Raw genomic sequence first — 16,611 nt, forward strand, 5'->3', positions numbered from 1 at the left:
TGGTAAAAACCATACCACTTGACTACTAAACACATTAAACTTAATTATTAAAAAGTATATATATTTTTTGCAATCTAACCTTATAGATATAAGTATGATGTTAAGAGTGATTTGGTGAGAGACGTATATTAAGTTACTTGCTTTCTTACTTAAATATTGTTTTTTAATAATAATAAAAATGAATGGCTCACATTTTTTAACAATAATAATAATATTGTAAGATCAAAATTTTGATAGTAGAAAGGTCAATTTTTTAACAAAAATAAATTGAACTAAAGCAGGATTTATGTTAAATTAATGTTTATAAACAGAGTAGAATGTTCACATTTTATTTAAAGTGCAAAGTTATTATCCCTTATCTACAATATTTTCAAAATGGATGGTTGAAAGAAAAAACAAAGAGAAAAAAAAAAAACAAATAATGCATTCTAATTATTTAGCATTAATTAACAACTTTTTTCTTCTTATCCAACTTAAAAAAGAACAATAGCCAAGATAATTTCTCATGGGTCTAGCACCCTTTTATATATATATATATATATATATAGCCAGCCGCCGGATGAATAAATAGTTGAATCCATTCCGGATGTTGCCGAATGAATAAATATTTAAATTCATTACTTGAAAATGTTACATATGGCCGTATGCCGGATGTTATCTGATGGATAAATGTTTAAATTTGTTGCTTCAAAGCATAACGACCATTATAAAAGATTTTCTCAGCCAGCATTTACAGAAATCCACCATCATCTTTTGAATAATCTTCATTGCATCCTAACACTCAAATTATATTGTTAAAAAAAAAAAAAAAAAAAACTCAAAGCTCGCTTTTCCATGAACATGATCTACCTGAATCCCCTTAACCATGTGTCCCCTGTTTGGCTTACACAGCCACCTGCACTTAGAAACCCCAAAATTGACCGCTTACCAGGCGAAGGAGACAAAGGACAACTTGTATCTCGTTAATGGTAGGACCTCATGAGCATGCTTACAGTACTTCTTTCAACTTTTGATCTGATTTCAAAATCTTTGACATCATAACACTGACAATAACTCCGCCATTTATATAGCTAACGAAATTTGGATCCAAATTAGTTTCAAACTCATTCCACCACTCCCCAAGAAAGACCACTGTTCTCTTGTGCCTGTTCGCTTAGGTTCATCGAGCATGCTTTAAGATCTTTTACGATCCAGAGGAAGAGCACATTGAGATGTGACAGTAATCACTCTGGGATTCAAACACGAGTTCCTATAGAAGGTGGACCACCTTGCCCGCCAGTACGCTACTACCCCTTGAAGTAATTAGACTCTTACTTTGTTTGTAATTTCATATATACCATAGTCACAAATAATATATCGAAGTATTAAACAGTGAGGTTTTCCTCGGGTATAATAAGACTACATTGAAAAAAAAATGTAAAATATGATAAATTTTTAAAAATTTAAAAAAACAAAAAATAAGGGTAGAATAAAATAAGTAAGAAATCAGAAGATAAGTATATTTGTAACAAATAAAAAAAATTGTTTGGCATTAAAAAAACTGAAAAAAAAGTAAAATAAAATGAAAAAACGAAAAAATATACGTTCTTTTCGTTTTTGACATTTTTTTTTTCAAAAAAATACGTTTTTTTAGTTTTAAACAACAATTTAATTTATCGCATTTTTTTTGCATATTTTTCAAAAAAAAAAAACGCATTTTTTGTGTGACTATGATAAATACCTTACAAGTGTTCGGACCAAGACTTGTTTTTGGAAAAATGAGGTTCTAGATTTGTGATCTGATCCAAGTCTGGTCAAACTTGAGATATTGCTGGATCAACTGTTGCCATTGACAGTAAAAGAAGGAAAGGTGAAGAAAGAATATACTTAGGGACAGTGAACTGACAAAAAGGGGACCCTGTTTTAGCATGCAAACTGTGAAAGACAATGCTCCTTTGAGCATGCACCTGTCACACCTCACCATGATTAAAGCACCTCTTACTCAATACAGAGTTTCCAATTCATGCCTATGGCCTTTGACCCAGCAGCCTGCCATGGTGTGGGCAAGACTTGGGGGTCAAGTCAAGTCAAGTCAAAGAAGCTTAACTTGAAAGGTACATTCCATTCCTCTGAACCATGTTTACTGTTGAATTCACTGTAACTTTTATAAAAAACCTCACCCCTGCTTGCCTTCTCAAGTCGACCCTCTTCAGACCAGCAGTAAAACCCCTTTCATAAACGACCTCAAGTCTGCGTCATACACGTCTTTTGCCCCCTTCCGACTGCTTGTCTCTGGGGTCTAAACTCCAAAGTATTGTCATAAAAAACTTGTACGAATATTATACAGCAAGAAATTTCTCTGACAAAGTTGTATATCTCAGCAAAATTCTGGCAAATCTTTAAAAAATTTAAAGCATTTAATAAATCTTGAAAATTATAAAAAATAAATTTCGGCAAATCTTTTAAAAAATTAAAACATTTAATAAATCTTGAAAATGATAAAAAGTAAAAATCATAAAAACATGAAAAAACATATGATACACGTTTTTTTATGTTTTTTTATTTTTTAACTATTTAAAAAAAAAGACACGTTTTTTTTTTTGAGTTTTGTATTGCTGACTGTGTTTTGGCGTATCATACTTATTTTTTTTCAGTAAAACGCGTTTTCTGTGGCAATGGTTCAAAGTTGCTTTGGGACTTGGGAGACTGTGGTTTACAATCCCAATGAGTAGTGCCCACATGAATCAAACTGATGACCTGCCTCTCACCAACCTGCCCGTAGCTCGACCAGCGAGGAGTCCAATAATGACTTTTTCTAAAAAAATTTAAGTGCAAAATGCATGACAAAAAAGTATTGTTTTAGAAGTCTTTAATGCATTTAGGGTAGAACCACGGGTGAAGCCAAGGTAGGGCCTCCATGACCCTTTGCCCCTACTAATTTTTTTTTTTAAATTTACATGTAAATTTTAAAAAATTTCACTTTTCTACTAAAAAGTTTCGAAAAATGATATTTCGGCCCTAGTAAAAATTTAGAAACTTTAATTTGGCCTCCCTCATACAGCATACGCTACAAGTACGAATGGTGGGGCATATGTGATTCAACCTGGAGACAACTTCTCGTGCATGAATATCCGGCCACGTTTACGCCTAGTGGACGTCACGCATTATGGCGGCAAGCCATGTGACACACTATGATATGGCCCTTCTTTGCTGATAATCTTTACAACATTTCACAGTCAATTTTTAGTTGATGGAAGTATAATATGTAAAGTTTATGCTAAATTTCCATATCTTAAACTTCGGTAGCTTCGATTTCACCTTGCTTTAATTATTGAGTTGCAAATTGAAGAAGTTGAAATCTTATACTAGTAGGTCGCATCTACCAGTAAGAAAACATGCGCAAGATTTGAGAATAGCAAAAACATGGTCATTTTTTAATAATTTACATTGAGGTGGTTGTGATTACATATAACCTAACAAATAGGTTAAATGAGAATGTTCAAGCTTGAACAAGTCTGTTCCGTGTCAAACTTTCCCTTTAATCCAATAGGCATGGGGCTGAACAAAGAGTACATATTTTTGGCATGTTCCGTGTTTGCTCAGACGTTTTGAACTGGCAAAAAAAATATTAAGCTCAGGTCTTTTATCAGGGGTCGGTCGAGGCAGGTGCGGGCTACATGTGGGCAATTGCCCACACGGATAATATGGAGCAATATTAGCAATGCTGGTTTCCATGAGGGTTATGGGCCGGGTTTCTTGAAATCGGACTTTCTGTAAATGGTTGGCTAAATAATTTTGGAAAGGCAAGCAATGCTGACTTGCGGATCTGGTTAGTGACTTTTTCAATGGATCCAATTCGAGTAAGATATATAGTTTATCATATTTGCTTTTTCGGATATCTATAAATCCAGATTCATATTCAAATTCAGATAAAAAAAAAGTAATACCATATCCGAATCCAAAATCTAAATTCATAATCCAAATCCATTTTTAAGATTAGCATTTGAATGATTATTAAACCTGCTACAGAAATCGAGCATATGATATGTATTTAAAACTATATCCGATCTGGATCCGACCAATATTTACTTAAATCTCAATCCAAATCCAATGGGATGCCATTTTATATCTGAATTCAATCCAAATTGGGTGTAAAATTTTTTTTCCTTACCATATTTTGTTTATACAGTTCTGATATATATCATATCTAAATCGGATTTATTGACAACCCTAGTAAGAGAGCTAAAACCCGGGGCCAAAGAGTCCTAACATTGTAAAAATTTTAAACTTTCAAGGCCCTATCTATGAAAAAATAAAAAACAACCAGGCACCAATATATATATATATATATATATATATATATATATATATATATATATATATTTTGCAGGCCAGTGTGGGCAATTGGCTGGCTGTACCAACCCATACCTGCATCTGCCATTGCACCACAGTGTCACATGCTATTTGTTCTTCAAGTGTATAATATTGAACGAATGGGTGAGAAAAATTACAAGCTCCAAATGGTTTAGCATAACTGGTCAGGCTAATGACTGATAGAAGGTTCCCTGGCCGTAGGCATCAACCCCATGCACAAGCTAACAGAGCTCGGACTGCACACGAACCAAGTCGAACGGAGCTTGGTCAGCCTGAGCTCGACTCGACTACACGAAAACGAGCTCGAACTCAACTCATTTAACCCATTTAACTCGTCCTCATGTAAGCGTTTAACTCGTGTAACTTGTGAAACCGGTTTTGGCAATAATATACAGAGTATCGGTTTGTGACTCGAATAAAATATAAACGAGTTGAGTTTTTGAAACTCGAACTCAACTCGTTTATCGTCTCGAGTACCTTTGCAAGTTTGAACACGACTCGTTTATAAACAAGTCGAGAACGAGCCGAGTTTGTTCAAGCGAATTCGAGTTGGCTCGGCTCGTTGTGCAGCCTAAACACAACATGGGCTTCTAGTTTCTTACCAAGTGATAGAAACGTCACAAAGTAAAAAGTTACCCACTGGCTATATAGTATGAACTCAAAAGGCAAGTTTGTGTATTTTTTTTAGTGAATTTTGCCTTTAACCACTTGCAGAAAAAGAAAGTGCCCAATAGATGCCTGACTTCTTGAGAAATTCATCAAATAGGAACTGGAGATCTATTTAGGCTTGGGCATGGGGCCGACCCGATTAAAATAAAAACATATATTTTAAAATATAAAATAATACATAAATATAATTAATCGTGATAAAATATATATATCATAATATAATTATAAAAATAAAATAATATTAAAAAAACATATCCAGCTGCCTGTCTAGCCAAGGCGGGCCCCAGGAGGGTTAGTTTGGGTGTTGTTAGGGTTTATAAGGAGTGCAAAGGGCAATTAGTAGAGATGTAAATGATTCGGATATAGTTTTGAAAAAATTTGACATCTTTTGTTCTTACCATTTCGCTCTAATCCAACTCAAATTAAATCTGACCCGAACTATTTATATGAGAAGGTAGGATGTCAATGGATAGTATTTGAATCGGCTATACCGTCAATTATATCTGCTTTTTTGGAAATTCACATATTTGGATTTGAATTTAACTATATCAGATTTGAATCCAAATATGAAATTCGATTTCATATGTGAATCCGAATTTTAAAATAGATCTAGCATTTTCAAAATGTAAGAACATTGGATATATGATATTATAACAAAAAAGAAATATAGGACATGAATCGAATCGATCGGGTCGGGGCAATAATTTCAGAAAACTGTTTGGCCCTTTCGTTGCTTGCTACCTGCCAGCGGTGTAAGGGCCCATGCAAACCCCAACTTTAAAACAAGCAACCAACCGTAGAATCCAATTCCCTTTTTAAGATTGTTCCTCTTAAGAGCCATGCTAGATTTGAGTAGGTAAACCGTTAGCGGTTTTGGAAGCCTGAATCGGAATCTCATAAAATATTTCAGCAATGACCGGAAAATTCTTCAAGGAGATGGATCATGGCAGCCCGTCTTGTATGCATATAAGATATTAATATTAGATTAGATCATCCTGACAAAAAGATGCATCACATGCAATTATCTTTACATCTCCAAAATACCGGCCGATACGGTTCGTCTCGATCACTAACCGATACGAGTTTCTTAACATTTTTGACTCACCGATTCGGTTCAGAAACGGGATTTGATGAGCGGGATGCAGAGCAGAAGAACAAATTTAACAGGAAGCGGGATGAGATCGAAGGGGAAGCGCGCTTCCCGGTAGCTATGATGGGAGAAGGGGAGGGGGGGCAAAACCCTAGGGAAGGGGGGGCGGGGGCCTCCTCCACTGTCTTCCTTTACAGCTTGGTGCTTCAGTTTTCTTTAATGCTTTCCGCGGGCAACACGCCTTGAAAGGTTGCACCTTTTCCCACAAAGAAAAAGCAGAAAGATGGAAGCGGGAGAGGAGGTTGCAGGGAAACCCCAAAAAAAGAGGAGAGGAGAGGAAGAAAAAGAAAAAATTACAGGAGATCTTGCAGAGAAGATGGGTTTTTGCTTCTCTTCTGCCTCCATGTGAGGTGGGTCCTCTGAGAGATTTCTTATTATTTTACCTCTGTGGGTCCCCGACTTCCATGTGCGACTGGTCCATCTCCCACTCTCTCTCCCAACCTCCTAGAGATGTCTGCTTTCCATTCTTTTCCCACCACCACCACCACCATTGTTTCTTCCCACCTTTTTTTACCTTCCTTCCCGCCAACTGCGCCGCGCCTTCCTCCAGGAAGCTGCGACTCCGTTGCCGCTATTTGGACGCGGGGAACTCGGGGGAGAGAAAGAAGCTTGACTGGGAATGTGCTGGGTAGGTTGGTCATGGAGTCATGGCTGGTTCCTTCTCTGCCTTTTTCTTTTGTGATGTTTGTTGGGGAGTTGAAAAGTGAGTTCATGAAGGCCATGACATCGAGGGGGAGATGGCAGGAGACAAAACGGCGGTCCATTCAATAGAATCCCCAGGCAACTGCTTTCTCCAGAAATTTCATCACAGGAAACAATTAACACAGAGAGAGAGAGAGAGAGAGAGAAGACACCAAGAACATCCAAAAGGGAACAAAAGCACGATCTTAATCCAAACGGGAGACATAAAAAAGCAATCAGATTTCTTACATTAATGAACGCCAACTGACCTTCGATACAGAAACAACACAAGCCAAACAAAAAAACTCATGGCTTTCTCAGGATGCGGAGATCGAATAGAGAAATATACAATTAGAACAAGTTAAGACAGAAGAAAGAGGAAAAAGATCACAAACACATGATGACCACACTCTTCTCCCTCTTCCTCTGCAACTCAAACATCTACAGTCCAAAAAAAGAAGAGAAAAAAAGTGGGATACAATCCTAAAAAATCTGCATCGCCAATTTCTTTTTTTAAATGACCATAATAAAGTAACAACAACAATATTTGTATTATATTAGCGAAAGAGCCATTTTTATTCTCTATTCAATTACCTCTGCCTTCTCTTTTCTGTAACAAGGTATATGTGTTTTTTTTTTTTTTTGGATTTTTTTGGGGGTTGTCCTGTTATGGTGGAGCTCTGATTATCCCTCCTCCTTCATCCATGACAGTTAGAACCTTCCAATTGCCTCCTGAATCAGAGTCAAATAACAAACCCAAGTTTCAGAATCAGCTCTCAAATCTCATAAGAGAAAACTTTTTATAGACCATTTGGTAAACAATCAAACTATGGAAGATAAGTGGATGGTACCTCTGCAAGTTAGTTATTCTCTCCAATTGAAGATGTCTCTGAGACGGCTTCCGGATAATCGGCGGAGGATCTTCTTAGCTCCGGCAACGTCCATATCCGCCAATTTCTGCAGATACGGGCAGGCGCCGGCGGTGGCAATCTTCTTCCGGCAGCTCCGGCTTGACGACAGGACCAACAGAGCCGAGAGCGGGTACTTCTTCGGCACACTGTCATTGGAGGGGTCCAGAAGCTGGATCAGCCGAGCCAGCGTCTTGTCGTCCCTAACGAATTCCTTTCGGTTTGCCGGCACGACGAGCAGAGAAGACAGGGCCTGAGCGGCGACCTCCTGCGCCGAGCTCGGCTTCGACTCCAAAAGCTTCACCAGAGACGCGATGCAACCGGCCTCACCGAGAGCCCGCTTGCTGTCCTCGCAGAGGGAGAGGTTGCAGACGGCGGAGGCCGCCAGCGTCAGCGTGGCAGGCGACTGCCCGGATTTCAGTATCTCAGCGAGCTTCCGCAAGAAGGCGGGGCTCGATCGCAGGGCCGTGGCGGAGGAAGGGGAACAGGAGAGACTGAACATGGCCTTGACGACGGCCTCTTGGGCCTTCACGCTGGCCGGCTCGTCCAGCAGCCGGAGCATGGTCTGAACACCACCCTCGGAGACGATTTCCCGCCGTACGGCCTCCTCGGATAGAGCCAGCACGTTCAGGCACTCGGCCGCGTGCTCCTGCGCCGAGCCCGTACCCCGGCTCAATAGAGCCAACAGCTCCGGCACCACGCCTTCCTCCACCAGGCTCTTCCGCATCTCGCTCACCATGGCCACGTTCCTCAACGCCGCCGCGCACCGGGCCTGAATCGCCGGCGACCCGGAATGGCATGCGTTGAGCAGCGCAGTGGCGCCGCCGTAGGCGGATACCGCCCACGCGTTGTCCGCATCGGCCGTCAGCAATTCGATAGCGGACGCCGCGCTTTCCTTCGCGAGCAGCGTTCCGGAGTCCAGGAGCCTGATCAGGGGACCGAGAACCCCCTCCGTGAAGAGGCTTTGCCTGCAGACCTCCGTTGTGGCGAGGGCGGCGACGGCGACGGCTGCTTGCTCTCGGACGGGCGGGTGATTGGAGTCAAGCAGGTGGACCAAGAAGCCGAAATCGCCCTCTGCGGCGATGGCGGCCGCGTTCTTCTGATCTTCCTCCAGCAGCTTGATCAGCGAGCACAGGGCCTTCTTCTTGTGGTCGACGCTGCCGATCTGCAGCCTCGCGAAGACGTCCCTGACGAAGAGGCCGACGTCGTCGCGGCTGGAGGCGGGGCCGGGCCAGGAAAGGACGATGGCGTTGGACTGGTCGAGCACGCCGCTCTTCAGCAAGACGTCGAGGTCGCGCAGGTGAAGGCCCAGGGAGGAGATGAGCATGTCAAGGTTGCTCTGCATCAGGAGCTTCCCGGAGAAGGTCATGTCGCTGCACTGCTGAACGAGCTCCCTCGCCTGCTCCAGCGTCGACAGGACCCTGGGGAGGAGCTCGCGCAGCAGGCCGTTCTCCGCGTAGTGCGCGGACTCCGCGACCGAAGAGACGCAGGCCTTGAGGTGCTCCAGCTTGGAGCGGATGGTCTGCCACCGGCCGGAGAAGGACCTCACCGACACGATGCTCAGGAGGATGAGGGGGATGAGGTGGGAGATGATGTCGACGCATTCCTCCGGCGTGAAGCCGAGAGGGGAGGCTCCGGCGGCGGCGCCACTACCAGCAGTTGTGAGACCCAGCGTGTGCTGCTGCATCTGTTGGCCGCTGGATGTGGAGAAAGGGGGGTTGTGGGTATGTCTGGTTTATGGACGGCGGTGCCTTAAATTCATGGCAGGACTGCCACAATGGGGATGTGGGCAGAGGGGCAAATGGCTAATGGTGATGCTTGGCGGTGGCAGAAGACCTCTCACAGAGAGAGAGAGAGAGAGAGAGAGAGTTATTGCAAGGAGTTGGGTATTGAGAGGGCTGCTGCTAAATCATGAAAGAGAAGAGAATCCTGCTTTTCTTCCTCTCTTTCAGAGGTTACCATTTAAGAGAGAGTGACAAAATAATGAGTCTGTGCGGAGAGGAAGAAGGAAGGAGAGAGAGAGAGAGAGAGTGAAGGAGTGAGAAGACGCGTTAACGTGATTTGTAGGGCAGCCATGGCAGGAAGACTGTGAAGGTTTTGACTGAGATGGGGAGTGATTTGTGGGTTCACTTTGATGGAGCCCCTCTTCTCATCCTTTTGTTCTTTCTTTTGGGGTGAATTTTATCGATTTAAGGATTTGTTTTTATTATAATTTTATTAAAGTTCATATTTTAAATTATTTCCTAAAGGCCTTACTTTTGTTCACACAACTGTCGCATGGGAGACCCTACTTTCTTTTTTATCGTTGAATAAAGAATTGAGTTAAAACTTCGATTAAAATAAATTAAATGGTGTAAGAATCTCCACATGTTTGCGTTTATGTGAAATCTTATATGATTATATCAACAAGATACAATTGGAGATGTCAACCCGTCAACGTTGTATTCCATGCTTCAATGCTCGGAAGAAGATTAAAGAACCCTCAGATTCCTTTTGCTTGCATGGTTTTGAATTGTATCTTTCTTAGCGATAAAAAAAAAAAACGATGCACCTATAAACTTGGATCTAGTGTCTCGATGCAAGAATGTAACACCCACAAGAATCGAACTAAAGGCTCGCTATCATTAGGCTTCTAATCTGGTTAGCTACGCTATGCCCTTTGAAGCCGTTATTTGTCGGCATTCAAGTTTGGATTAAACTGCAAATGAAAAAAAAAATATATCATATTTCTGATCTAACTTTTTAATTCACAATTGAATTCAACAACACTATTATATATTAAATTCCATCTTCGAAAGCATATGGATATTTGATATATGATCTTTATTTAAAATTAAATCTGTATCTGCATTTAACACTGAGGACAATATCCATATCTAATCCTATGTTATTTCTCAAATCTGAATCCTATCTGCTTTTTTAATAGAATGTTACTTTTTTTCACATCTGTCTTTGTTGAAACAACTAAGTTGAATATTCAATCTAAATATATCCATTCGCATCCCTACACACAATGGGTCATTAATTCTTCAATTTGTTCAAACTGAAAGTCTTAAGTCCGAACTAATTATAATGAGCAAAAGCATGAAGCTAAGTAGTACAAGTTTTGGGGGATGCCAAAATGTTTATTAGAAAGTTCATGTTTTTGTCAGCTGTGCTCAAAATTGAGGCATACGTTAAAACATCAGAAATAGGAAGCCCTTCTTTGGGTATTCAGCTGAATCCAGGTCCTCAAGTGAAAAAATTTCTTTGCCTAGCGTAGGATGTGTATGGCGTGAGCTATGGGTCTCCAGGTTAGATGTTGTGTGGTCAGTGACCAATCAGATCTATGATGTGGACCGGATCAGATTTTGGATCTCAATGAAAATTCCAAAGAAGTAAGACATTGTCATCTTGGTTGTCTCATGTTCTAAAGGTCTTGGAGTAGTGATTTGGTCTCTGTCATGCTCTTCTCCTTCTGTTAGCCATCAAACCCAACTTTGATGTGGCCAGTGAAGTTTGAATTGGTAATCTCCTAGCAAGTTGGCGCAATGAACGGGCTACAGACTGGTTGGTAATCGGTCAATTTCCATTTCGAATTCTCGTAGCATCAACGATCTGTAATGCAAAAAGCGAGAGGACGGTAGGGAGACACTGGTATGTAAGTTCAAACACAACATAAGAGTCACTTCGAGATAACAAAAGCAGCCCTGGACCCTGGGGTGAAGATGTCAATGAATTGGATTCAAATCGGATACATCTTTAACCATATTGATTTTTTTTTTCATATTCACATATTCAGATTCGAATTCAGATTTGCAGACGAATAGAAAAAGTCAAACCAAATATGAATCCGAGATATGCTTTGGTAATCCAAATCCGAATCCAATTTTTACATTTATATTTGAATCCAAATCTGAATTTTGAACTGAATCTGGCTGATTTTCAAAATGTTAGAGCATTGGATATATGATGTTTACTTAAAATTTAATATAATCCAAAACCAAATCCGACCAGAGATGTACTTATGCATATTTGAATCCGAATCCAATTAAATGTATTTTCTTAAATCTTAATCCGATTTTATTTTTTAATGAGATAATTTTTTTTTATATCCAACTTTTTTGAAATGTTCGGTCAATAGTCCTATCCAAATAAGATATATTGACATCTCTACCTAGATGGGTATATATAGTTTTTTACTAGTTTGAGCTTGTGGGCTATCTAGATCCACATCTCTGCTATCGACCCGAACACATTTTCTTCCTAATTTGTGTTTTGGACACGAGTGATTTGCATATTAATTATAGGGAATGACATAAATGGCAAATTTACCTGAATATAACACCATTTCTGGATTTAAACACTTTCCATACAAGAAAACGAGAAAATTTTATGATCTTAGTAACTGCATTTAACCTAACCAGTGATGTATATTTTAAAACTGCATCGTTTTAAATGGCTTCGAACTTATTGCATTTGTGCTCCCAATTCTCCATATAATTCATTAACATTTGTTGGTCTATTTATAGTTTACATGATATGTCAGATGTCAGAATGTTTTGAAATGGTTTAGAAAAGATATTAGTAGCCATACACGCTTCATTTCTACACCATCTTGTGTCTCGGTTATTTACTTCTTTATAAAGAATTTTAAATGTAGTGTTATAGGTAGTTTTAATGCTATATATATATATATATATATATATATATATATATATATATATATATATATATATATATATATATATATATATATATATATATATATATATATATATATATTCTCTCTCTAGTATTGAACTCTAGACCTCCTTCAACTCAAAAGCTTCAAGTCAACTTACCCATGATCATGTGAGATTGTGAAAATTTCATGAACTGAACAGTGGAATGATCCAAATTAGTCAAAGGCATCACCCAAGAGAGTGTTCCAAACTTATATTTTTACTCAAAAATTTATGGCTAGGAATAAAATATGAGATCTAAAGCAAAAAACCCCAATATTTCAAAGGAGCAGGTAAGGGAAGAAAGCCAATGGCGTAAATAGTCATCATCTGGAAACATGAACAATATATCATGTCGGCCGATACGTATCGTTAAGATCATTTTCAAATACCCGAATCGGTCCAATATATATATATATAAAGGCCGATACACATCGATATTGATAAAGTTGAAGAAAAAGGTGCTAGAATATGACAAAGGATTCTAAAAATGGACATCTATCAACTTCACTTGGCAACAAAGAGATGACTGCTACTGCAACTAATAATGATAATAATAACTTTTTTAATAATGAAATAATAACAGAAAAAACCGCATTTTCGTTGGCAGATGGAACAACTTGTGACCTCCCCACATGAAAAAAACCCCCTACTTGTTCAGGTATATATATATAATATAATATAATATAAAATTTAAGTAACCATAAACTATAACATTTATATTCCTATTAACAGCCAATTTTTTTTTATTTTCCATTACGTTTTTAATTCTTAATAAGTGACAAATTGGTCATTTCCAACACATGACACAGTCACCCAAGTCCCCCTAGGCACGGCATGGATATTTATATCAAGAAAATTTTAATTTGTCAATGTAGAAGTTAGGGATGTTAATATATCTTATTTGAACTGGATATTTGATGGATCTGATCCGAAAAAATTGGATATGAAAAAGAAATTAACATCCGATTAAGAAATGAGATCGGATTCAGATTCATATTCAAATTCGGATATACATAAATATCTGATCAGATTCGAATACTGATTCATTTTTAGACAAATATCATGTATCTAATGCTATTAAATTTTGAAAATTGGCAAAATCCGGTTCAAAATTCGGATTTGGATATAAATATAAAATTCGGATTCGGATATGACTTTTCTTTATTTGAATTCAAATCAGAATATATGATTATCCGAAAAACAGATATGATTAAGGATACATCCAATAGAAGCATGCTTGTAGTTTGGAGGACAATTGGCCCTATAAATTTTTGGCATTGGAATCCTAATTCTAAAGTTCTAGATCCTTCAAATGTATATTAAAATTATTCAGAAGCACTGATAATCTTTGAGCGATTGGTGCAGCAGCTTGAGTCAGGGAGCTGACAGGTGACCAGTTCCCAACTTAATAGAATGAAATACTCTTATTGCTCACCTGAATTAAAGAGCATTGATATATGATGTATAAATAAGCAAATAGCCCAAGTACCATTATAGAAATAAATAAATTTTGTGAAATTTTATAGGTATCAACGGACACCAGCCCATATATGGCTCTGCCACTTGACAATAGTACAAACACGATAAAAACATTCCACATCCATGGAATTTTCTACTAAATGAGCCACATACAGACGAGGATGGAGGACACGAATCCTTGAATAGAAGAAGCCATGACCCAGAGCAGTTAATGTCTGCACTGAGTAACACCTCCATTGACAATGGCTTCTCATATGATGTAAAAGAAAGAAAAGTAAACCTTACATTTAGATGCTTTTGTACCATTGCCGCCGCTGATTGGCAGTGCCCGCCCAAATTTAGGTTTCCGGCTCCGCCACTGACACTACTGAACGGTCGATATAGTTAGTTTTCAAACTAAAAGTTCGGGAAATAGTCACCGAAGCCCGATTTGCAAAGGAAGAAAGGAAAATAAGAGAAGGTTAGAAGAAATTAATGTCACCCACTTTGGTTGCTCAAGTAGGAAGAGGAAGTTGGGTAAAGGACAAACTAAAATACTCCTTGTTATAACAGAAGAGAAGAGCACAAGGTTGAATCTTTCTCTGTGTTCTTATTTATGTTCTCATTAATGGCAGCACTTGCAGAGTGTAACTTTTTCACCTTCTCTCCCTCACTCTGCGCAAAGAGCAGTAGGGTGGTGCATGGCGACAAGCATTTAAAGACGTCGTTTTCTTGGGGTTTAAATTTGTCATAAGATTTTAAAAAGTTTTTGGATTTTCTTTAGCTTTTTATTGGAAATTTTGGTGAAATGAGTACAATAAAATTACGAACAACGTTGAAAAAGTGGATCTTATAAGGACAAATCATTTTCAGTGACATTGACAAGCTTTTGCTATACCAAAAAAAAAATAAAAACTTGTCAAAATCTTTATTGCGGAAACTTAATTTTGGAAAAATGGTAGTTGGAAACGTAATTCTTTTTGGAGGAATCCAGGTCATTGCTTATTTTAAAGAGATTATCATGAGACTATCACAATATTTTTAGCATTTAAGACTATCACAATATTTTATACACTCATTCCTCACGTTGGGTGTATTTTTAAACTCAGAGATTTCAGAAGTTTAAAGTAGAATCGAATCGTTGGTAAGCTGAGTTGATTTCATGGTCAAAAGGGGTTCTTGGATAATGGAACAGATTGTTACTGTTTCATAAATCTGTCCATTGTTTCATTGATTCATGAATTTACCATGATATTTGAAGCAAATTTATAGAATAACAACAAATTATTAATGTTGCCAAATGCACGAGTGCCATTTATCGACTATTATTTATTTTTTAAATATTTCAAGAAATTTTTATTATATATATATATATATATATATATATATATTTTTTCATTGCTTCATGAATTTACCACGATATTTGAAGCAAATTCATAGAATAGCAACAAATTATTAATGTTGCCAAATGCACGAGTGCCATTTTTCGACTTTTAATTATTTTTTAAATATTTCAAGAAATTTTTATTTTAAGAGGTCATACTATAGTTTCAATATTTTTATATAAACCAAAATATAATTTTTCAAAATTATTATATAAGTTAAATGAATTTTTTTATTACATGGAGTTTTTTTTTTTTTTTTGAAAAATCTGGGAGGGTGGTATATGGCACCTGCCAACCCCATCTTCGTTCCACCCTAATATTGAATGATGAAAATATTATTTCTCGTTACTTTTATCTCAACGGTTCCACCAAGATACAAACATATGAGCTCATAGTGAGATAGGTGACTCTATATAGCTAGGATTAACATACATAATATATATCTATATATATACACACACATAGACAAGGAGCAATCTTATCCGAGTCAGAGCCCTACTTCTCGCTGTCTGGCAAGCTGATCAAACAAACAAACAATGGACAACATTCCCAGTTGCCTACTTACTGGATCCCATTCTCCATACATGGATATAGGGTCCACAACCGGCTAGACCTGCTATGGATCCCGATGAATCCGGATCCGGGCCCAATCTATGGCGCCGGGCACCCGTCCAGGTTGTGGGCTCAACCAGGCCTACCATAAGCTTTTACTTCTTTATCACCGGTTCGATCCAGTTCCATTGGGCTTAGGCCAAACCAGACCCAGTTTGGGTACTACTAGAATATTGAAACAACCCGACCCACTCTTGGGCTTCAGCCCTTGGTTCGACGGATCCCAACCCACCCCCTAACAGTTTCGGCTCCAACCCCAAAAAGGCTAGAAATCTAGACAACCAGCTATTTAATAACCCACTTTATAAGCCCTTCAAGATATCTCACAATTTTCAATACATGACTAAATTTTTAGAGTGTTACAAATACTCTGCGGAACCATGTCATGGTCTGATTGGTATGACGAGATCCAGATGCATATCACGACCTAAACCAACCTATGGACATATGGATCAACCAAGATCCATAAAGATCCAAAAAACATAGGATTTGGATCTGATCCATGTAGTTGTCTGCTATCAACATCAGTTCCATGTATTGGGAGGAGACAGATCATTGAGTGAGGGCCATAAGAAGTTAAACAGGACAGACATATGAACTCACTGGATTTTGTCATGTTGCTAAGCAAGTTACAGGAAGCTGTCAATTTTTCCACAGTACATGCATCCAGAACTACATTGAGTAGGCAT

At 38.5% G+C, this 16,611-nt stretch overlaps 1 protein-coding gene across 2 annotated transcripts; it reads right to left on the reverse strand.

The window, feature by feature from the left end:
• Positions 1 to 7,078: 7,078 nt before the first annotated feature.
• LOC116257845 (vacuolar protein 8-like) lies at positions 7,079 to 9,881 on the reverse strand. Of its 2 annotated transcripts, XR_007573916.1 has the most exons (3): positions 7,705 to 9,881; positions 7,448 to 7,585; positions 7,079 to 7,294 (listed from the first exon to the last, which is right to left on the reverse strand). XR_007573916.1 is itself a non-coding variant. In XM_031634841.2 (2 exons), the coding sequence occupies exon 1, from the start codon at positions 9,446 to 9,448 to the stop codon at positions 7,718 to 7,720; it is 1,731 nt and encodes a 576-aa protein (XP_031490701.1). In that variant the 5' UTR covers positions 9,449 to 9,881; the 3' UTR covers positions 7,079 to 7,585; positions 7,705 to 7,717. The 2 variants fall into 2 exon arrangements, 1 of the variants encoding a protein (XP_031490701.1); XM_031634841.2 differs by having other exon boundaries at positions 7,079 to 7,585.
• Positions 9,882 to 16,611: the final 6,730 nt, after the last annotated feature.

This window comes from Nymphaea colorata, chromosome 7 (assembly GCF_008831285.2).
Source record: "Nymphaea colorata isolate Beijing-Zhang1983 chromosome 7, ASM883128v2, whole genome shotgun sequence".
NCBI classification, from domain to species: domain Eukaryota; kingdom Viridiplantae; phylum Streptophyta; class Magnoliopsida; order Nymphaeales; family Nymphaeaceae; genus Nymphaea; species Nymphaea colorata.